The following is a 23,276-nucleotide window of genomic DNA, read 5'->3' on the forward strand; positions in this document are numbered from 1 at the left end:
CATGTTACCACCAACTAAGCACTAACTATAAGGAAACAATACTACAGCATTTAATTTAAGGATGAATTTTCAAAGGAATTAACTTTGATCCAAAGAAAGGTTAGGACACCAAATCATAACTATCATCATCCATATTATTTTGGATAAAACACTTAGATTTAGAGAAAGGGACAGGTATAGCCTAAATAAAAACCCTTCCATTTTAGAAAACATAAAATTCTCTATTTTCAAACTTGTAGAAAAATTACAAGACTTAAAATAAACGAAGACAATATACAATCACTTTCAGGATGGAATGTGATACTCCGGGCAGTCGAAGATTAAAGGTGCCAACGATGGACTGCAATTCTTCTCGGCTGTAAAACTGGGTCAAGGAACATTACTTGACAATATTGGGAGTTAAAGTAAAGTTTTTCAATTCAGAGTAGAACCTCAATGTAAAAATCAAGGGATCCAAAAAGAAGTGAATTTGTAATTGTGACGCCTTAGTTTCCCACCAAATTATCTTTGATGTCATAGCTTGTAATTTAAGTTTCAATGAAGTCAACACTTATTAATATTGAGTGCATTCTCCTAAATAACTTGCTAATTACAGTGAACAACTGATAATCGGGGTGAATGATTAGGAGAGGCTGCAAGACTAATCGGAAAACACTTTTGAGCTGAAATTTCATTCAATTTCTTATAATTTTCACAAATAATAATAATTTTCATAAATCAAGCACCATATTATTATTTATGCAAGCAGTCTGCTTTTTTAGATTCCATTCCAAACTCATTTCTTCAACCGACCATGATTACTTGGCGAGAATGTGGTAGCACTGGTATTCCCACGGCTCCATACACTCCAGCCAACAAGCGAGTGCCTGACTAAGACTGATGCACTCTCTACGTATGTCTCTGCTTCCACCTTCACTTCCACCCTGTTCCCTCCTCCCTCTCCTATTTGACTTGGACTGGTCGTGGTGTAAGGGGCATGCCTCGGGGCGACACCTGATCCCTTGGACTGCATTCAACCTCATGCAAAGACACGGCAATAATTGTGCATTTGCAATATGAAATACACAATTAAAGATCGTAACTAACATTTCTCTCACTCAATTTGCGATTGGTAAACCATAGAATAATTTTCTAAAATTAATTATAAGTTTTTTTTCAACCCTCATCATCTTCTGCAATGCAAAGGCAGACATTCTGATAAACTTGTAACATTCCTAGTCAGCAAATCAATAAAACAATTCTGTTTTGACGAGGGGAACTCTAATGCAGATAATACGCTCCATTGTATCATTAACATGCAATAACTCTGGTGCTTTTGCGTCGGATTATATTTTCTATAAATATTACGGAAAACCTCAAAGGAGTGTGAAACTCAAGCACAGATAATCAGCAACACAGATACTGCAAGCACAGATAATCGGGAGTTTACTGTACATTCATAATGTAAAGATACTGGTAATATATTTGTTATTACTGGTTGCTCATAATGAACACGTTCTATCTATGTTTGAAGACATTAATTCCAGGTCTTTACCCTCTATTATGTAAAGAGAAATGTTATTTCTATGAAAGACACTGTCAATCAGCTAAAGTGTTTGTTGGAGAAGATAACAGGATGCATTTTTTAAAGAAATTGGTGGCACTCTCCATTGGTCTCTAAATGACAATTTGATAAATGATGACTGAAAAGTGAGCTCAGGATAATCGAAAGTGCACTAAAAATATTAAATACATATTCATTTTTCAAGACCTTTTTCAAGACCCGAGGCTTGGACGTTGACAGCAGCAGATAAGTCAAGAGTGGAAGCATTCGAAATGTGGTGCTACCGAAGAATGATGAAGATAAAATGGATTGACCGTGTGAGTAACCATGAAGTGCTAAGGAGAGTAGGAGAAAAGAGAAGCCTTCTAGAAACATTAAGCAGAAGAAGGGACAACTTAGTTGGCCACATTTTGAGGCACGATGGTCTGATGAAGTCAATCGCTGAAGGACAAGTGGAAGGGAAAAAGGGCAAGGGACGGCCCCGAATGAGTTATATCGGACAGGTTGTAAAGGATGTAAAAGAGAATAAATATGTAGCTATGAAGAGATTAGCGGATAGGAGAGAGAAATGGAGAGCTGCGTCAAACCAATCTTAGGATTGTTGACTAATGATGATGATTCATTTTTCCTTACAACACTGACAAAGTGGGACCACATACTTTGCTACACCTTTTTCAATGCCATATTTTTTATGGAATTTGAAATTTCAAATGCATTTCGGAAATAGTAGTGGTGTTGCTGAATGGGCCTTAGTTTATCAGTAATTAATTACCTAGGAATACAAAATTAAAATTTTTTTCAGTCAAAAATTTTCAACTTAGTTTTAGCTACATATACTTGGGAGCACTGAATCCAAATAAGGAATAGTGTTTTTCTATCAGCTCTACTTTTGAAGACATGGCATGGCTTGGAAGGCATGACATGGCAGGCATGGAATTCTCACCCCTAAATCATTTTGATTTTATAGGTATGAGGGGCATAATAGCATCAATACACACATGTCAAAATTATATTATTTTATCATTGATTCCTGCTCGAATTTCCTTTATGTATGCCTATGAAAACTTTTAATGAATTTTATATCAACCAAATTAGCAAAAAGAACTTAGAAAAATATATTCAGTTCTTGACAATGGTATGCCAGAATTTTCTCCTGTTTACTTTGGAACTCATTGATTGAACAAGTAGGTAATTGTGTTTCAAAGAAAAAATAAAGAGTTATGATTTATTTACCCAACACTTTCCATAAAACTGCCGATCTCCGGTGATAGATTTTAAGTAATTTTGGGAATATAGTGTGCACAATGAAAACTTCTGCCCACTTCCATTCCTCTCCTCATTAAGTCCGAAAAGTTCAAGGAATAGGGTGGTTTCCTATTATTTTTTCATTGCATAAATCAAAAGATTAATTCTCCTGGCGTACGCATTTCACACTCTTAAGATTTTCGAATGACGATATCTATGTTTCGCGATTAAAAAAAAAGTGAAAAATTTCAAGTGTGTGAAAACGCGACGGCTAAGTAGGAATGATGGGAAAAGTCCGTGTGACGTATTTCTGGTTCCAGCTGTCGGCGTGTGAGGTGACCTTGGGAAACTTTCCGAACTTAGGTATTTTTAATGTGTGATTATTAAGAGATGTTTCCCTAAGCTCTGTGCCTCATGCATGCATTGGTAATCTCAGACCATGTAAAACTCCTATCTACTCGTATAGAAACTAGGTCCCTGTGACGTCACGTGGAGTGGCATCGCATGGGCGCCAATCTGGCCTTTTCCAAATGACATTAAAATTGACCGTTGCCATTCATCTAAACTGGGATTTCTAAAACCAAATAATTTGTATTTTATGAATACACTAATGGCGGGTAAGGAATCGCAATCAATGCATTTCGTTTTCTTTGATGAAGGAAAATACCCTATTAACATTGTACGTTGATACTTTGAATTCTGTTGTGCGAAATCACCACATCTAGGTATCCCAAGTCACATAATGAAATACATTCACAGAAGAAGAAAACACCAAAGCTGTCTAAAGCACAAGGAAGACAGCCAGGCTCCGAGATGGCAATTAAACCACTTAAATAGCCACATTTTTGGTTGTGCAACTTAAAAGATACAGAAATTTTGGAAAATTGTCTGTTGTTTAGATGCTTCCATTATTCAGATTTCTGGATTATTGATCAACTACTGCGCATGTAAATTTTGTCGTAACCATAGAAAACTTTTCATAATTGCCAAAATTATATTTTATTTGTTATATTGAGGTTCTACTGTAGTTTAGGGATCCAGGACACTAGCAAAAGTACAAATAGAAATTCACAGCATTAAAATAAAAACAATTTTCAACTAGAGAGATTTTCTCACTAAGTAATTATTAATAGCATTTACTAGAATAAAGAATTATATTGCAATTGAAACTATTTACTACTTGGGATAAAATTTAAAAGGCATTTTTAATGTCATGAATTTTGAAAATAAGATTATAGCAGATTCCCAATTATCCAACTGTGCTTTATCTGTGCATGAGATTTACACTTATTCGACGTTTTCTGCGATCTTTAAAAAAAAAAAAGGCGCAAAAGCACGAGGATATTTATTTTTTTTAATGCTAGGCTACACCTGACTTATCATTTCCTTTAGAATCCTAAAATCTTCGTAAAATGGAATTATTTTATTTACTTGCTAACGAGGAATGCTTCAAGTTTACTTGGATGCCTGCTCTACCATTGCAGACTACGATATGCAGCGGGGGAAAAACTCTGGATTAATTTTAGAAGATTCTTCAATGATAAACCAATCGCAAATTAAGAGAAATGTTGACTATGATCTACATTTGTACATCGAACATGGGCAATTATTGCCGTGGACTCGCGTGCGATTGACATCGGGCCAAAGGAACCGGAGATTTCGTTGAACACGGACATATTTATGCCGTGACTAGTCAAGGTCAATCTGGAGAGGAAGCGAACACATGGCAGGAGAGAAGGGGAAGTGGAAGTAGAGATAAAGCAAGAGTCATAGCCAGGCACTCGACTGCGTAGATGGATTGCCTAAAGTCCTGGTTTCCTATAACCGCTGCGGCACGATGGGATGATTGCATGCCCATTACCTTCACAGAAGCTCCATGTTCATGTAACATAAACATCAGGGTGCGCTGCAGCATTTAGGGATCTCAGAACCTCATGATGCAGCAGTTGCACACCGGGCAAGTAGCACGAGGCACGACTACGTGCCGTGACGGTGCAGTTTCCAACGTCACCTAGTGGTTTTTAGCATTCATGCAAACCAATTTTCTGAATCCATGATCTCGCAGACACGGGTGTGCGGTTTTCGGAAACGCAGGTATTAAATGGAACGGCAGAAATAAGAGTACAATCACGTTATCAACGCAAAAAGATCATGATCCGGATTAGGTAGCTACGAATGATTCCGGAAAGAAATATTCCTAAAATAACGCACAATATGCATAAATAATAATAATTTTTTCATTTGCATGAATCATGAAAATTACATGAAATTAAAATGAAAGTTTGGATCATTCGTGTTTTCCGACGACTCTCACTATCATTAGCCCGTTAGGATAATCCGGAGTACATACCATATATATACGTCTGAATATATGTAGTCCCCCCTTTTTTTTCAAAAATACCTGTGGTAAAAGTAAAGGGGGGGGGGGACTATATTCAAACACATTTTTTTAACTTTTCCAAAAACCTGACGCCTCAAAATTAGGGGGGAGAACTATATTTGGAGAAATACGGTATGTTGTATTCACTTGAATTACTTTAGCATTAAAACAATTGTAAATCAAAAGTCTGATAAGATAAGGATCACAAGAATGAAAATATCCATCAGAATGTGGATTCCAAGTCTTACATGTAATGCAGGTGTTTTTATTTGATGCATGTGTTTTTATGACCGGAATCACTTTTGTATATGTTTAGTTTGTTTTCTGTTTTTGAGTTCATTTGTTGTTTGTTTTATTTGTCTGTGAGCATGTTTGTTTTTGTTTCGATTTTTTTTGCTGATTTGATGCTATGGTGGTAAGAAGGATAAATAAGGGATTGTTAGGCAGAGAGCCATCTTGAAGTGAATGTACATTAAGATTGAGATTAAAAATACAGTGTCAAGTGATATTTTCCTTGGGTTTAATCGCTGTGATACGTAACATGTCACATGTGCAACAGCAATCTGATAAGTAAATTACTTCTATAGATAATAAAATTATGAATTATGATGAATCCACACCCATATAAAGCCAAATCCATTAGAAGTTGCAGAAAAAAATTGTCATGAAGAAATTATAGAAAGGATATTTTTGCAGCAACTTCATCATCCCAGTACCAACATTCATTGGGATTCCCATGATTATAGACTCACTAACTCCAGTGATAGCATCCTTCTGTCCATAGTAAGCTGCATCAAATAGGTGATCAGATGTTTTCTCAAACTAAAACAAAAGTATGGAAACAATTTTCTCAGTAGTACCTTTTAAATTTCCTCAAACAGTTATACACAGAGCCAAAATAGGCTGAAGAACAATATGTACTCATTAGTTGGCAATTGATAAGCAGCGGATATGCCCATAAACAGTGCTCAAAACAAATTCACAAGCAACTCACAACAATTGCTTTAAATTAATATGCATTTGGTATGCGCTAATGGTAGATTATTAAGTACTTACTGAGGCAAGCATCAAAACAGATTCCTTCATTTTTGCTAAACCATGTCGCGTGATCCCAAGGACTTCTCCCCGGCATGTCATCAAGTCGGCCAGAAGTGTCAAGTGACGGAAATCTATGTTCATTCCATGACTTTCCATAGTATATCTGATTTCGTTGATGATAGTGGACCTGGCAGAGATATTTTTATAAGATTCACCTCAAACTAAGAAGTACTTATTTACAAAACACAATGAATGATTTCAAAGAATTTATATAATACTAAAAACATACAACATTTACCAGTATCACATTAAAATACTAATGATCACACTATCGCTGCATGACCCAACAAAATTTAGCCTATAGCTAGAGGTCCGTGAAATTCAAGAGACGCAATAACGCAAAATAACACCAAATAACCCGCGGGTTATTTTGCATCTTGCGAGGGCAAAATCGGTAAATAAAAACAAAATTTTGCATTTTTTGCAATTTTAGGTGAATTAGCGAAAAAATCACATCTTATGAGTCATAATCTATCAAACCCTAAGCCTTCATTGTTTAACGCTGCCAATGTTCATTCACTCATTACGATTCCAAGGTCGATTGGATTGTAAAGTCTCGTGCATAATGCATCCGCGTAATATCGTGCACCGTAGTGATTTCTCCGCCAGAATTTGCCATTAAAATTTATCACAACCTTTCTCTTCGATTCTCATGTATCAATCCTGAAATTTAGAATGAGGCACTTTTTCACCTGAAGAATTAGATGTTATGAATTAAAAACTGCTGAGAGAAATTTAACGCGGCCGCGGAGGAGCGGAAATACAAGCTCACGCGCCTGACACGCGTCAATGCCGAGTAATAATTCTGGTGACTCATCGCGATGCATTAGACAGCGTTACTGGATAACTTGTAGCAGGAAAACCTTGAGTGTGGGTCTAATGTAACAATTCTGTTGACTTAAACACGGCCCCTCGGACTTGTTGTGGGCCGTTCACGGCATGGCCCAGAGTGTGGCAGAGAGTCGTCTCGTCTGAACGGGGCCTGAATTTCACTGGCGTCGTGACGTGAAGGGGTGGCTGGCAAAAAGTCGTTTCATCAGAAAGCGGCCTCAATTTAGCACTGCCTGTATTTTACGCCGTAGACGGTGCACCGCCGGGACAGATTGAAATGGGTGCTGTGGTGACCACGGCGGCCGTCAACGGCACCGTGCCATCAACTGCACTATAGACAGGTAGGGTTATTTGAAAGCATGAAGCGCTAGCAGTTGGGGGAAGGGGAGGAAGAAACAGAAAGGATAGGGGGTTGTCCTTCATAGCGGACGGATCGTCGGATATTCGGCTCTCAACTGAGCTTCAATGCAAAAAAAAATTCATTTCGACATTGGCCAAATCTAATATCTAATTCTTTGGGTGTCAAAGCATCTCATTCTAGATGTTTCAGGATTGATGAATGGGTAACAATTTTTCAAGTTTCTTTGAATCCGATTATTTTTAGTTATGAGTGCTTCTTTCACTGCCTTTCCTGGCCGATTGTCAATAGCTGTAATCAAAACAAAGCGATATTGTTGTATCTATCCGCTGTCCTACCTTCCCTCAACACCTGGGTGAGGGGTATCAAAAGGGTCCCCACGAAATGAAACATTTCGGCCAATTTGTGAGTTATACAGTACTATGGTTATACCGTAGCTACCCAGCACTCAGTTTGAAAACACCATCGTGAGTGGTTGTGTTTTGCGGTTGGACTGTTTTTTTAAATTGTGGTCCCAGTTTTAAGGGGGCGCCCTAGCAAGGTCGCGGAAGGCGATGCAGACCCTTTCTATTAACCAGTTTGTGCTTCACTCGTTATAGGTACATAGCGGTTTCTTGACTCAGAATATTTATAAAGCTGAAATCTGTGCCTTGAGACAAAGACGGGTCTTTTACCAGGTTTCCTAAAGGAGATACTTGACGCTTTATTTCACGAATTTCGATTTTTTTCTATGACTATCACCACGGCGCAAAATCACGTAAAGAAAATCCAACCAGCCAAAGCATAATATAATCCTTCAACTACAAGCAAAGGCTGCACGTATGCCAAACGTCGTAAATCAAGGCTACAATTTGGGAAATTGTGACACCTTGCAGCCAGTTTTTCGATAACGCGCAGTCGTTTCGAGTCATCCTAAACACCTTTCCTCCTTCCGCCAGTCATCCTTCACTTCTTTGCCTCCCCTCCTGGCCCTCCCTCCCGAGGCGCGCAGGCCCACCCCTCAACAGCAACACCGGCAGCCGGCCTTGCATAAGATTTCTTAGTTGCTTGATCGTCGTTCTTTCGTTTTGCGTATTTCTTTTTGTGGTGCGATGGAAGCGTTTAGCAAGCCCCAAGGGAAACGACGCCGTCGAAAAGAATGGAGGCCTTGGAAAAGGAAGACGTGCAACAAACGGAGACTTCTGTCAAATTAACATAAAATTATCTCAATAATGTTTTCTTATCTTTTGATAAAATTGTCCGAAGTATATGTCTACAGTTGCTTTTTGTTTTAAAATGAGTAATTTTTAAGGATGCCATATCAAGAATGAATATGGTTAGATTCCGTAGTAGTGAAAATTTCTTTTCTATTGGTAGTTTCTATTACCTATTTTTTATGAAACAATGAAAATGTTTTATTTTTCACGTCTTGATAACATGGTGAGAGAAAAACTTCATGTTTATTCACATTGCTACGCATAAGATCTTACACCGCGTAACAAAAAATTATCAAATTTGATTCTCAAAAGAGAAATCGTGCACTAACCTGCCACACCACCTCTCCTATCAAGTTATGTGCCTGAGTGTCCAACCACACGTCGCGATGATTAGATGCGGAAATTTGTTCAGCATTAGTTATAGATGAGGATATTTCGCTAAAGATGAGACGACATTACAGTATTCTACACATTCAAGTCAGAAGCTTGTCTCGGAAAGAGCGCGGCTGCAAGGAAATAGTTTCTTATTCTTGGAGAACCCATATCTCACCGCAATGCACCCTCATTTTGCTAACCACATTCTCCTAGGTCTTTCATAGCTCCCATCAGCTCAAACATTGGAAAGGGCTCAAGAGTGGCGGCGAGCCCACCGCAGTAACCCCTATTGTGACCGTAAACCCTACCTCAGTCTTACGATTTTTATCTAGCGTTTAAAACGTTTTCTACTAAAAGCATAGCTGTCCGTTTGTAGAAATGCCGCTAACTGCTTTATTGCCTCGTTATACGAAGGGTTTTTTTTGTCATTTTGAGGATCGCTTATCTTCGATACAGGTGATTTCTACGAGATGGCTAGAACGGAGTTTTCCACAAATGCTTCTTCCAGATTGATTGAAAAACATTCCTTTCACGATTTTACCGAGCAAATTAGTCAATTTTTACTAGTAAATGTCGAAGTGCTTGTGCTACGGAAGCGAGGAACCAGGGTCTATTTTCCCTAGAGCGTGAGATTTCAGCATTGAGGATGAATTATCACTACTGGAGGATATCTCGCAACGATAAAAAGGTACCTATGTTTTCCAGGATAAAAATCTCACTGATTTCGTGTGTTGTATTATGCAGGGTATTATATTCTAATTTCGATTTTCATCTTTGATGATTCAGATTGTTGATATTTCGTATAAGAAAAATTGAGCGAATGAAAGTAACACGAAAAGAAATACTTGACGTTATTGTTAATGGAAGTGGAAATTCGTTGCCCTCAAAACGTAAATTTGCCGTTCAATATCTTCTCCATAAGTTTAACTGGGAGCAAGAAGTGAAGACGAAGGAAATAACGCAGAAGGTCATGAACAAATACATTTTCAATACGTATTTCCAGATAAGTATGCAAAATAGATATGATTTCCAGATATGCAGAATGCAAAAGAACCAGCGACAGGTTTGAAATAAAACGTCGATGTTGGTTAGAGAAGGGTATACTCACCTGACATGCATAATAATCTCCTTGAAACTGCTTCCACAGTTTGTAACCTATTATTGTTTAACGTATTCGTATTGTATTTACTTTCTCCTAGGCAATTTTATGTCACTATTGCAATCTAACTCCTGGTTTTTCTGGGTAAAGCAGCAAAGAAAGGCCTAAGAAAGACTAGATAAAGAGGTCTAGTGATAGGTCTAACAATAAGAGCAGAAAAGTGACTGGTTTGAGAAAGCAACAGCAGCTGAGCTATCGCTAGCCACATCTGTGACACTGCGCTCGCAAGGGAATGATGCGGCAGCGAAGATAATCACGGAAATTACCACGACCACCCCCACCCGAGGGAAAGAAATGGATATATTGGCAAATGGAAGGAAATCCAGGTGGCAGCACTAAGTTAGGTGTCATGGCCGAATAGGGAGGATCGCCCACTTTAGTACGTTTGTTTGTGTGGAACGATAACCAGCGAATACCCGAGTTTTATGTTCTTATTGAAAGCGTCATTGTTCTTATTGACAATTGCATCTGGAAGGGAATCCAGGTGACAGCACTAAATTAGGTGTCATGGCCGAATATGGAGGATCGGATGCATTAGTACGCTTGTTCGTGCCGGCCAGCACTATACCGTTTAGCCGAATATCAATGGCATTATGATGAAAAACTTAGAAGGAAAAGTTCATGAGCAACAAAATGTGCGGTGTTTATGATTGCACCGACCAGTGTGAGACAAAAGCTATCTCTCTACATAGATTCCGCAACACCCCTAATTTGGGAAAGAAGTGGGAGCACGTCATGAGAATGGGCAAGAGTGAGGTAGCATGCTAGTTTTATTTAAGAAAAAAAACAAGAATGGGTCATAGAGAAACATATGAAGGCATGACATTTTCATTGTATCATTTAATGCCTACTTAAAAATTGTTCGCGTAAGTATGGAGGTGTCAGAGGATGAGATGCAGACGGAAAGAAGGTTGAACAAACTTGCAATAACTATCAATGAATTTTCAGATATCCAATAAGCCAGGAAAGTTAAGGTTGGGGAAATGATTCGAATCGCGACAACTGAGAATTATATGAATATTCCCGGCCGACTACCCACCAATTGCCGGGACTAAGTCTGCTTGAGACAAGTAATTTCTCCCAAAGTCGCACAAACTTTTCCCAGGCGATCCCCCCCTCGATCGCCGAGACATCTTCCGCCCGGGGGCCCGTCAAAACCGGGTCGGCCCTTAAAACATCTGTCTCTTTCTCATTCAATAACTAGGCCCTGCTCTTCTGAATACGATGCGGTGCAAAACCCCGACGTTTCTAAGGCCTGCGTGCTTCGTTGGGTTAAAGGATTTCTCGAGTCGCTTTGCCCAAATGGCCAAAATTCCGGGGCCGAGGCACGGAGACCCTCGCGCGACCCGTCTCGCCACTTCTCCATCGATCTTCGCTAGCCGGTGAGAGTCGAGTGACTCCACATAGCAGTCAAAACGCCAATGCAAGGGGAATTCCACTCACGACCACACCGACGTCGAATTCCCTTAAGAAGAATAGATTATTGAGGACGGATGGCTTATGTGAGTAGATGCCTATCATATTGTTTGATGATTTTAATAATGATATATCTCTTGTAATGATGGTGGATAAAATCGTCAAACAATACACACGAAAACGGAAAAAGAAGCGCCAATTTTCTTCTGAAAAGCTTGTATCTCGTGTGACATGCCATTTATAACGCTTGTTTGTATGCTAAAGCCCATTGCAAGAACCAAATACTCCAACAGTGCTTCAACCATGACAGGTTACAGCATTCCACCTCATAGCCCTCAACGAGGGACCTCTTGATGTCTCTATTGAACTCCAAAACGTCAGATGTGGAGAAAATTACTTCATCCATTATTCACAACTGAGATTTACCATATACATCAGTATTCGCTTCACAAAATTGCTGAAAACACATCCGTTTCGCACACCGCTAGGCTGTAGCATTAGTAAACAAACCGGCCGATCCTCCATGTCTCATTTCTGAAATTGGCCACCAGATGTCAGCTACTTTGATTCCTGTTGCCAATACAGATTTCCTCCATTTATGGAAGAAAACACCTACAATTCAAAATGAACTGACGCCAGAAGAAGCTATTTCGCTGATTGTTGATGGCAATTTAACAAAATTTCTATCCAAAATTATTCGTAAGACTGCCAAGATCCGTGGGTATCAGCTTTATCCTAGTTATGAAAGGGCTAGACGAAAAAAAATCTTCATACCCAGAGGGGACAGCAGTGAAAGAAAAAAACTTGAAGTGGACCTTCAAGGGTTTCTGAACCACACAGCCTCGCGCATCATAGCATCAATGCCAATATTCAGTGATGATCACGGGGTCAACTTTTCTCTTGAATGCAAATGAAAACTAGCTGTGGAGCTGGTGAACTTATTTTTGATGTTTTCTTATGATTTAAATACTTTTGTTAATTTATAATGGTTCATATATAATTTCATGTTTTCCATTGCATTTTCAAAATATTAAATGCTTGCGAGGTGATTTCTGATGAGTGTTATATCAGAAAATATGATGACACAAAGTTCAACTATTAATTAAGTACAGTGGCGGATACAGAAAAAACTCAAGGGGGGGGGGGGGGCGCAAAAGATATCTTGAGCTACCTTTACTTTTATCGTAATAAAAAATTAATCAAGCCACGTGCTAAGTTGAATAAAGTTTTATTTAAACTCATTATACACGTATATAAGTCAATATCTTACGATACAAAAAAGTTACAACTGTGATTCTACAATGTTCGGCAATGTGAGAGGCCCCGCGAAGGGGCAGCGCGCGCCCCCTGCGCCCCCCATCTGTATCCGCCTCTGATTAAGTGCTACTTTTGCCTTGAAATGCAGGTTTCGGCTCTTCCACGGAGTTTTTTTCATCATGTTATGTTTTATTGCTTCTTTGCATCGGTGTTAATAAAAAAATATTTCTAGCTCTAACTTAAGTAACCATAGCTTTTCGCATCCAAGTGCAATTTTTAAGCAAGCTAGCTGACATATATTGTGATATTTTATTAATGATTAATTATGTTAGTTGAATATATTTCACGTAAGTATATATCAAATGAGAAACCTTTCCATTTTTCGTTTGCCACCCATTTTTCCCTACCGTTTCGAAAACTGCTAGCGATGATATCTTCATTACGTAAAAAGACTATATTCCGTTAAAATTACATTATAAACCACAATTCAATGCTGAAATTTTATTTTTTTTAATTTTGTTGTATTCCCAAACCACCAAATTCAGGCCAAATTGAGCCATTGTATATTGAGTATTCAAAAAGTTTAACAATCATTTACACGAAAAACCAAGCCCTGGACAGGGGAATCCTACCCAGGCGCGACACGAACCCGCGATTTTTTGTTTGGCAGGCGAGGACATTACCTAGCCACCATCGAGGTTGGCGGCGTGATGTCGACGAAATGCTTGTTTACATAATGAAGATATCATCGCCAACAATTTCGGAAAAGGTGTAAACTCAAAAGGACCTTCGCATTCACAGGCCTATTTTTTCAGCACATGAGAGAGGAACCAGAAGTTGGCTTCTAATATTTTTAATTGGCTCGCCGCCACTTAGGTGTCACATATCAACTCCGACTGCGACCCCTGTTCCAGCGACCCGTATCAAATTTATCCTGGGTATCAAATTTCTCCTCGGAGTCGTCGCGGGTGAAGTTGGGAGGACAGTAGCCTTCCTCCCCCCCCCTTTCTCTCCCTCGCGGCGCTTCGCCTTCCGTCTCCATATCCCGGCGCTGCGGCTAGAGGCCTTCGTGAGCCGTTAAATTGGGAAATTCAAACGCTAGGGCGCCCCCTTAAATATTGAACAAAGGATAGGAATTTTAAAATGCCAAAAGGTAGTGATACTATTCATACCACGGCAAGTGAATTCAGCTCAGAAGGATTTTATGTGAAAGATGGAGTACTGCTGTGCAAAGTGTGCGATAAAAGATTTCAATTTGAAAGATTTGACATGTTGTTAAAGCACATCAGTAGCGATACACATAAACGTGCGAAAGATAGGGGACCCGCAAAACGACAGCTATCATTTGAACTCACAACCACTCAGTCAAAGAAAGCGAAGGGGGAGCTTGTTGTTGCTACTACAGAGGCATTTTTAAAGGCTTTATTTAGTGTAGAGAAACTTGACAATCAAAAATTCTGGAATGGCTCTTGAAGTATACACGTATAAGGTAGTGGGGATTTGCCGTTTGCGTATCATAATCGCCAAGACTTCATACTCGAACCATTCATATACCTTGAACCAATATAACTTGAACCATTTCCTACATTTAGTTTTATCAGAAATTTTTTACAATGGAGGTTCTGTTAAATGTTATGTAAAATGCTTAACAAAAGTATACACATTCCTGAAAAGTGTACCATAAAATAATAAAACTCGTACAAACGTGGAAAAATTGTATGTATCATTATAATAACACCGCCAAGATTTTCTATAACACCGAAATCACATGGTTTTAAAACGAATTTGAGTAAAAAATAAAACCACTTTCACTGACCTCTACCAATAGCATGCATATAATCTGGGAGCAGATCAATCGAAAAACCAAGATAATCAAAATATACAACAAACCTTTAGATAATGAAAAGGTTGAATGAAATTAAGAATACAATACCTTTAAAAAGTGGACTCATTCAAACCCTCCCTAATCACTCATTTTCCACGGTAGTGTAGTTAAAGATGAGTGGGCATCGATCGATCACATAGGAGTGGCTGTGCCAGCATTTGTACTTTGATTACCTATTTAGGTAAACCAGAGGCCTGAGGTTTAAAAGGCCCGCATAGTGACAGTGCAGCGAGAACCAAAGTGGGTTGCAACAAGTGCATGCTGCTTCCAAGGTGTTGTCTCCAGCCACAAAGAGACACAATGGCAATGGATGCACATGGAAGGGACTATGTTTGCATGGATGGAATTTGGTTGTCCGCTTGTTTCCCGAGCCATTGTCAGCTAGTATGTACCTGATACCACTGGAGGAGCATGGTTTCATTTTGGAGCCACTTCTTCCATTTGTTTCTAAAATTTCATCATTCCCAGAGATTGGCCTGAACTGTGATTCTTTCCCTCATCCAAAAAGTGACCTCCATTGAGAACAGACAAGAGCAAAAAAGTCACAGTTGCATGCACAGCTATCAAATAGGATCAACTCCGTATTTCTTTGAAATATTGTACCACTTTTCTCCCATTAATCGCTCAAAGACTCAAAATTCTGCTAAGAATGAGCAGCATGTTCACTTCTATTTATTTCCACAGCCCTAAAAACAGAACTATTCGGCCTTTACATCGGGGTTTTTGATAACATTTAACAATCAAACGTGCACAAAGATCCATGCCCTCAATAAGGATAACTTAGCCAGGCAAAACTCGAACACGGAACCTTTGGCTTGGCAGGCAAGGACTTTACCCCGCCACCACCGAGGCCGGCATTTTGGTTAATTTTTATGCTAGTGGTTGATTTTGATAGATTGATGTACATGTTATTGTAATTTTTCCGTCTCATTAGTCACATTAGGTCATTCAAATACTTGTAAATCACTTCATTCTGCATCAGCCATTGCAATCATTTTCTATATATCATAACATGTTAATTTGCACCCTGTAAACTACAATGGAACCTCGATCTGTCGTTTTTCAGGGGGATGGATGAAAAGAACGATGAATGCGGGAAAACGATCAATGCGGGAATGGTTGTCCGGGTTGCCTATTTCCCAGGATCAGCTGGATTTTTGCAAATTATGACATTCATTAATGGATTCAAACGAGATTTCAGCTGATTACAGGAATATTATTACACTATCGAAACACTTAGGTCATATTGTTGATTCGACTTATCTCTCTTTCTAAAATCCTAAAGGAACAAGCCGCCTTGCTAAAAAATGTTTGCACTCCACTCGGAATTTTCACGGCTATTATGCATTTCTGTCTGATGTAAAAATTCTTATCCATCAAATGCCATTTCAAGTACACGTATTTACTAGAGAAATGTTCGTGTTATGCCTCAAACAACTGATTTCGCCGTCGCAGTGATTGGTTATGAAATGGATCAAGAAGGCCAATAATAAGAATAAAACTAATAAAAATGAAACCGGACTCCATTGAACCCACGCGGAAAACACTCGCTAGTTTTAAGTCAACCCACCCCGGAAAGTACGGAACCACTCGTGCGAGGTGAAGTTCGGCACTAATGCTATCGCGTACGGCGTAGGCAGAACTTACTGCAGAGGGTGAAGCATGACCATACGACGGCGCAATGAAATTTTTTATCCTATAGAGAAGGCAACTTACCCACTCACTTCCTTGCTTAAAATGCTTAAATAACGTTAGAAATACGTCATGTTTGGTATCAATCTTTACTGAATTACGTGTACATCACTAATATCTCAATATAATAAAAGTATAATACCAATTGCCGAAATTCATTTCTACACACCTTTTGAGCTAATCGGTGATTCATGCAGCAGTTGACCTCCAGAGGTGGGGATCTTTGTAGCGAGTCAGCTAAAAAGAAGTCGGTGGTCGAGAAAGGGGGAAGCGTGAAAAAGGATTCTTTTGTTCTCGAGTAACTTGATATTTTCTTTCCAAGCTAAGGTCTTCGTAATACGATCCCTGCTCCAGCTGGGACCTTTTTTATTTCGGAGAAGAGGAAAGCTTCAGATGGGGAGAGGCGAGTGCTGAATGGAGGGGGATACCGGATCTTGGGAAATGCGATAATGTAACTATCCCACGGCACTCAGCTTCTCCCTATCGTATTTCAATCTCCTGGGGAAGATTCAAACTTTGTGTCTGTCGTTATTAGCCGTAAACAACACGTTGTAAACACTTCGTCTCATTTTCGTCAAACGATAGATGCGGGAAAATTATACGACGGGACCGCGATCGTCAAACGATCAATGCGGGAAAACGATACTTCGGGGAACAATAGATGCGGGAAAAAATTACATTGTCTTTATGGAACTTAATTCGGGACCAGGAGCGGCGAACGATGAATGCGGGAAAACGATGAATGCGGGAACGATAAATCGGGGTTCCACTGTAGTAAATAAATGGGTATTTATCTTAATTGTGAAAAAATGTGGTCAATCGATTCATTGATTGGTGCCTGTTTGCTCCCTTCAATGCCTCCACCCAACGAGGTTGGAGTTGATTGTTCAGGATCACACCCACTGCCCATTGCCGAGTTCTTTTCTTGCTCTACCAACTCCTGAGCTCCTGCATTGCCTCCTTGATGCCGAGCTAAATTTGTTTTTCCTGGAGTACTCACCTCAGAAGGGTGTGCATGTAGGGTGGAGGGGGGGGGGCATGAATGGGTTTCACCATGGTAGTGAACCATGGAAACTGTGCACATGGGTTGCAAAGGAGAATAGGAATAGCATTTTGAAGCTTCAAGGATTAATAAGGTAGATTTAATATCGTTACTTACATTCTATCTCCTGGTTTGAGCGGAATTAGCGACGAAATATTCTTAAACTGATCAAAAGAGGGCCACTTCACAATAAGGACAAATTAGGTAATAGGTACGTTAACCATTTATGATTGATTTACTTAAAAGAGTTTGATTTATTGAATGTCACTACACTTCCTGAGGGTTGAATGAAAATGCTTCAGCAGCAGTCCGCACTCAAATGTTCTTCTCAAGTTTCACGCGCAAGACTTGGCAACGCAGCATTCGTTCACTTGAGCGAATTTTCATAATGTCCGTGAATAATTTATGCTACGCAAAAAAAATGAATTTTCGGATCAAAGAAAATTTTCAAATAAATTAAAAAGTGTTTCTATCAGTTTTATGTTTTCTTTCGGGGTAATCTGTAGGACTAGATAATGTTTCAACATTTCTCTTAATTGACAACAAAATATACATTCTAGAAATACGAAAAAGCTATTTTATTTATGTACATTAATGTGTGCAACTTATGGAGGAATATGAATGCTGTAGACGTGGTAGTTTTCCCTTGGCTGAGTCACAAAGTTCATGATGTTGACAAAACGGCTAAGTTTTGGTGTGCATGGAGTCATTTATGGCCCTGGCATGCCTACATTTTTAAAATTTTCATGGCACAAAAATATAACTCCGAATTTAGAATGAAATTATCTTTAGAATGACGTATTATTCATTATTTTAGCAAAGACATTACTAAGTCCAAATATAAATTTGCAAAGTACAGCGCCACGTCATTTTGAAGCCGAGAGCAGTTCTTGGGTGATGACTGGCCCTGTTGGTGCCTGCTCGGAAATTTAACATATTTTTTGATGTCTTTAACATATCTCTTGGGTCCAGAATCCCTTTCGGAGTTGAAGGAGGAAATTGTTGGGGTTTATTGCTGCAGGGAAGAAGAGTATGACAGGGATTTAAGTGCGCAAATTCCGTCACGCTCACAAAATCACACTCACGTTCCGTCAAAACCTATCAAAGTAAAGCCATTAAAGAATGCTGAGATGCCGACTTTGCAGGCGTTGAGATAGATAGAAAGAGTTAAACAGTGAATAAGGAAATGTTTGCCGAGGCTCCCACTTTCCTGATGTGCCCTTATTTGGAAAATTGTTGCCTCAGAAGCAGAATACATAGCAGCAGCATATTGTTGAAAGAGATCTAGTTTTTGAAAACCATTTAAAAATTAACCATTTATACTTTAAGATTTTTAAAATATTTATTATTCAAAATTTTGTCACCTTCAATTTTTGTCATTGTGTCAAAGGGAAAGCTGGAAATATTTGAGTTCAACTAATGAACAAATGTAATTCAAAGGGTGTCAGTGCAAGAAGTGTACTATGTATTATTTCTTTCAACAGAGAGACAAAGCCCAACTGCCATTGGAGAATGTGTATATCTGTAGGTAAGTATTAATTACAAGATATAAAAGTTTGTCTATTTGCCATTTCAAATTTTCATGCTAAATTTGTGTCCTTTCCACACACTCCACCGGTAAACTAACAGAAATCTAAATAATTTTAAATAAATAAACTATACCTTGCAGCCTCGATTCCCAAAGTAGCAGCAACATCAAAAATGTTGTTTGATGTTGTTTTCTTCCCCAAAACTCCAGGAGTGGCCAGAACATCGCGGAGATTGCCTCCTTCAACAAACAATTTGTGGTGTGATACATCTCCAACAGAGTCATCTCGATGAATTACTGCACGACTTACAGAGGGTAGGCCCTAAAAAATAACCACCATAGCACAGATCATCAAGTTGAAAATGTAAAACTTAAAAAGACATTCACATGTGAAACAGTGTGATTTAGAGAAATTGTTTACAGGGAGAGCGAGTGCCTTATTTGATGATAGGTGTCTCACATTCTTTCGTAACATTTTAAAAGGGAGGCAGACCTCTCTAGATCGCTACCTTGTGAAGGTCTCACGCTGTGAAAGTCAGCAAAGTGAGGCCAAAAAGGCCCGACGTTAAAGTGATGATTAATAAACATTGTGTGTTATTAATATATTAATAAATAAATTAATAAGCATTATGTGCATTATCACTCATTTATTTTTATACAAATTGTGTATATTATGTGTAATTTAACTGTGTTTTGGGTTAGTTTCATATCGCTAGAACGCATTAATGTATATTACATTATTTTAAGTGGCAAAAATTGCTTTGAGATACGATTTTTTTGACACACGACGATGATCACAGAACGAATTAAATTCGTATCTCAAGGTACCACTGTATTTCAAATTTACCAATCAAATTTTTAAAAATTGGCAAATGCATTTTTTCACATTTTTTAATTTACCGCACATATATGTACAAAAATATTTAAAAAATTTTGCTGTAGGAAAACAGTACACTGTATTTTTAAAAAATACATTTAAATCATTTTTGAAATTAGTGCATAAATTAAAATAAATAACAAATTTATTTTTTGAATATTCCAAATTTATCGCATAAAACAAATTTTTCTATATTTCGTAATTCAAAATTAACAATTTTAAAAAATTCCAATAAAAACATACATTTTGAATTTAAGCGCATAATTTGTAGTGTGCTTCTGGATTTGAAAGCACAGAAGGCACGCATGCGCTACGTAACAGTTGTCTATATGTATACACTAGCGATTAAAAAAATTTTTCTTCATGTGTTTCCTTTATTATATTTCTACAATATATAATTGTAAACACTTCACAGTGATAAATTAATTTTATGTCACAACTAGAGATGGGTCGAATAGCAGATTTCTCGAACTCAAATATCGAATTTGAATAGTAAATCATAGCTCGAATATCTCATTTTTTGGATACCTCAAATACTAGAATTCCACAAAGTGTATTAAATGACTTTCATTTATTTCACTTGATGAATATATAAATAAATAGGTACATACCAAATACATTTTGAAAATCAACTTTTTATTTCAAATTTTATGAAATCATTCGCATCAATAACATCATTAACAACCGTAATTAAAAATAACATCATTAAAAACTAGAGATAGGTAAAATAGCAGATTTCTCGAACTCGAATATCAGAGTCGAATAGTAAATCACAGCTCGAATGCTAGCGTCGAATAATAGTGGTACAAACATATAATTTTCCTGCATCCATAGCTAGACAAAAATGAGACGAAATATATACAATGTGTCATTTATGGCTAATAACGACAGGCACATAGTTTGAATCTTCCCCACGAGATGAAACTACCACAGGGGGAAGCTCAATGCCCTGGGATAGTAGCGAAAGTGCATTTCCCAATATCCGCTATCCCCCTCCATCCAGCACTCTCCTCCCCCCCTCTAAGCTTTCCTTTTCTCCAAAATCAAACAAAAGATTCCAGCTCACGCATAGATCGTATTACGAAGACCTTGGCTTCGAAAGGAAATATCAAGTTACACGAGAACAAAAGAAACCTTTTTTCATGCCTCCCCATTCCTCACCCGCTGACCTTTTTCAGCTTACCCGCTTCAAAGTTCCACGTTTCTGGAAGTCAACTGCTGTATGAGTCACCTATTAGCCCAAAAAGTGTCTAACAATGACTTTCACCAATTGGTATAATACATTTATTAGATTGAAATATTAGTAATGTGCACGTAATTAAAAAAAGAATGAGATCAAACATGGTGTATTTCTAAGGTTATTTAAGCATTTTAAGCAAGGAAATAGTTGGAAAAATGCAATAGAGACTTAGATTTCTGCATCCACCCATGGGACACCCATGCCTCTCTTAGCGCAATGCCAATACAGCGCAAATTTGTTCCTCAGGGAAGTATCCCAACACTGTGTAGCCTAATCAAACACCTTAAACGCTCTCTTGATAAAATGTGAACTTGCGCTAAGTAAACACAAAATTGCTACCATTTTACGCATATTAATAGTATTGCTTGCCTCAAATCTTCTTCTATGTTTATATATTAATCGAAATCCATGTTGCGCACAGTGCCCAAAAACATTACTCGTCATGCGGTCCAGATAGCCGGCCTACCCAAGTGCATAATTCATCTCGCCTCCTCAACCCTTAAACTGTGCAAATAAGCTGAAATAGAGCTCCCCACAGGCGCAAAAAAATTATGATAATATTTTTTTATTAACTATCACTTTTTACTTAAGGAAAAATATGTTTAAAAAAATATTTAATTGACTAACTTTCTGCTGATTTTACTTCAAATGATGAACTTAAGGACATGTATTACAATTATGCGAAAAATTATTTCAAAATATATTAATAAATAAAAATCATCAATAGACGATGGGAGCTGCAGTGTGCTAAGGCGATCGCTTATAATAGGTGATGTGAGCAGGTTAAGGTTTAACAGAGTGACATTAGTGAATTTAGATCATTAATTAAGCACGGAGCTAGTGGAAATGAGATTTTTGAATGCAATACGGTTTGAGACATAATTTTTGCCATCATACGTAATTGGGCGAATTGACTTCAATGTAGAGGGTCTACGCCAGGCCTCGCTCACTCCCATAAGGCCCTATAGTATAGCTTTTGGCCCTCTCTATATCTCTCTTTCGACGGTGGAGACATCTGGCTCGGACTTATTTTGCAGCTATCGGTAGAAGGCCTCACGATCGATTGTGGCTCTCACAATCGATAGGGGTTCACATTATCGATAGAGATGGTCACCCATTAGGATCGAATTGTCGTTACCCGGATGAATTCCATTGTTTTTTTTTGAAACGGTGATGCATAAATATCGTTATTTCGATCACAAAACGCGCTGCTATTTAATTATTGCTTGTTTTTGTGTGTGTACCTGTATTCCGGAGTGTTTCCTTGCTCGTTGGGAGTGGTGCCGAGCTTTTGCAATATGAATAGCTGACTTTGAAAGAGATGTATCCGGCGATTATACCACGGACTTGTGAAGGTGAAGTTATGTGCCTGCGAATCCCATCAGTTCACATCGTGATGAAGGACAAAAGAATAAATAGTGAGTTCTTCAAGAAATCCAAATTTGATTAGATTGGCTCGTTAAATGATACTGTGACTTTTGCATGTTCAGTGAGTAATGCCATTGGCAATGTTTTAGCAATGTAAATCATTCACTTTCTCGAATTACTGGACACTAACATAGTAAAGCAATACAATTGGATGAAGCAAAAAAAATCCATGATTAATGTAAAGTATCCAGCAAATAAATTCCTAAACAACGATTGCTGTCTTATTCTTTATCTTTTGTAATATGCATTATGGTAGTAACATGGAAGGAGGAGGAGGATTGTGCTTCCTCTCCTCCTTCTTCCATGGTAGTGCTCTATTAACTTTCTTTTGGAATTGATTCTTTACATATTACCTATTTGTTTCATTGCATGCAATACCATTTACTGAGATTTTCCTCATATTGTGTACACTAAATACTATTTATGCATATCAATTTAGCAATGTAGTATATGATTAAAATATTACTTAGCTATTCTTAATGTAAAGGCATGGTATTCTAGTTAGTCTCGAAGGGCCGCGCGACGTAGCTAGGGGGCGACCAAATTTGATTGGGGGTATTCCATACCAAACCTCTTGTAATTCGGGGATATTTCATGCTAAAACCCCCAGTAGGTGGGCGACACAATAGTAGTTTTCCCCGGTAAGTATTTTGCCTTGAGCCGGCACTGACAGTGGACGTCGAGAAAAAGAGTGTTGCAGGTCAACGAAGTCACCCGGTGGTAGTC

At 38.4% G+C, this 23,276-nt stretch overlaps 1 protein-coding gene across 1 annotated transcript in view; it reads right to left on the reverse strand.

Moving 5' to 3' along the window:
- Positions 1-200: 200 nt before the first annotated feature.
- The window catches only part of LOC124153326 (DNA-directed RNA polymerase III subunit RPC1), a 164,684-nt gene continuing 141,608 nt past the window's right edge, over positions 201-23,276 (reverse strand). Inside the window, exons 24-27 of the mRNA XM_046526426.1 lie at positions 19,140-19,327; positions 6,225-6,393; positions 5,857-5,990; positions 201-358 (exon numbers count right to left, since the gene is read on the reverse strand). Coding sequence (XP_046382382.1) covers positions 286-358; positions 5,857-5,990; positions 6,225-6,393; positions 19,140-19,327 — 564 coding nt within the window. The 3' untranslated portion in view covers positions 201-285. The remainder of the gene's footprint in view (positions 359-5,856; positions 5,991-6,224; positions 6,394-19,139; positions 19,328-23,276) is intronic.

This window comes from Ischnura elegans, chromosome 2 (genome assembly GCF_921293095.1).
Source record: "Ischnura elegans chromosome 2, ioIscEleg1.1, whole genome shotgun sequence".
NCBI classification, from domain to species: domain Eukaryota; kingdom Metazoa; phylum Arthropoda; class Insecta; order Odonata; family Coenagrionidae; genus Ischnura; species Ischnura elegans.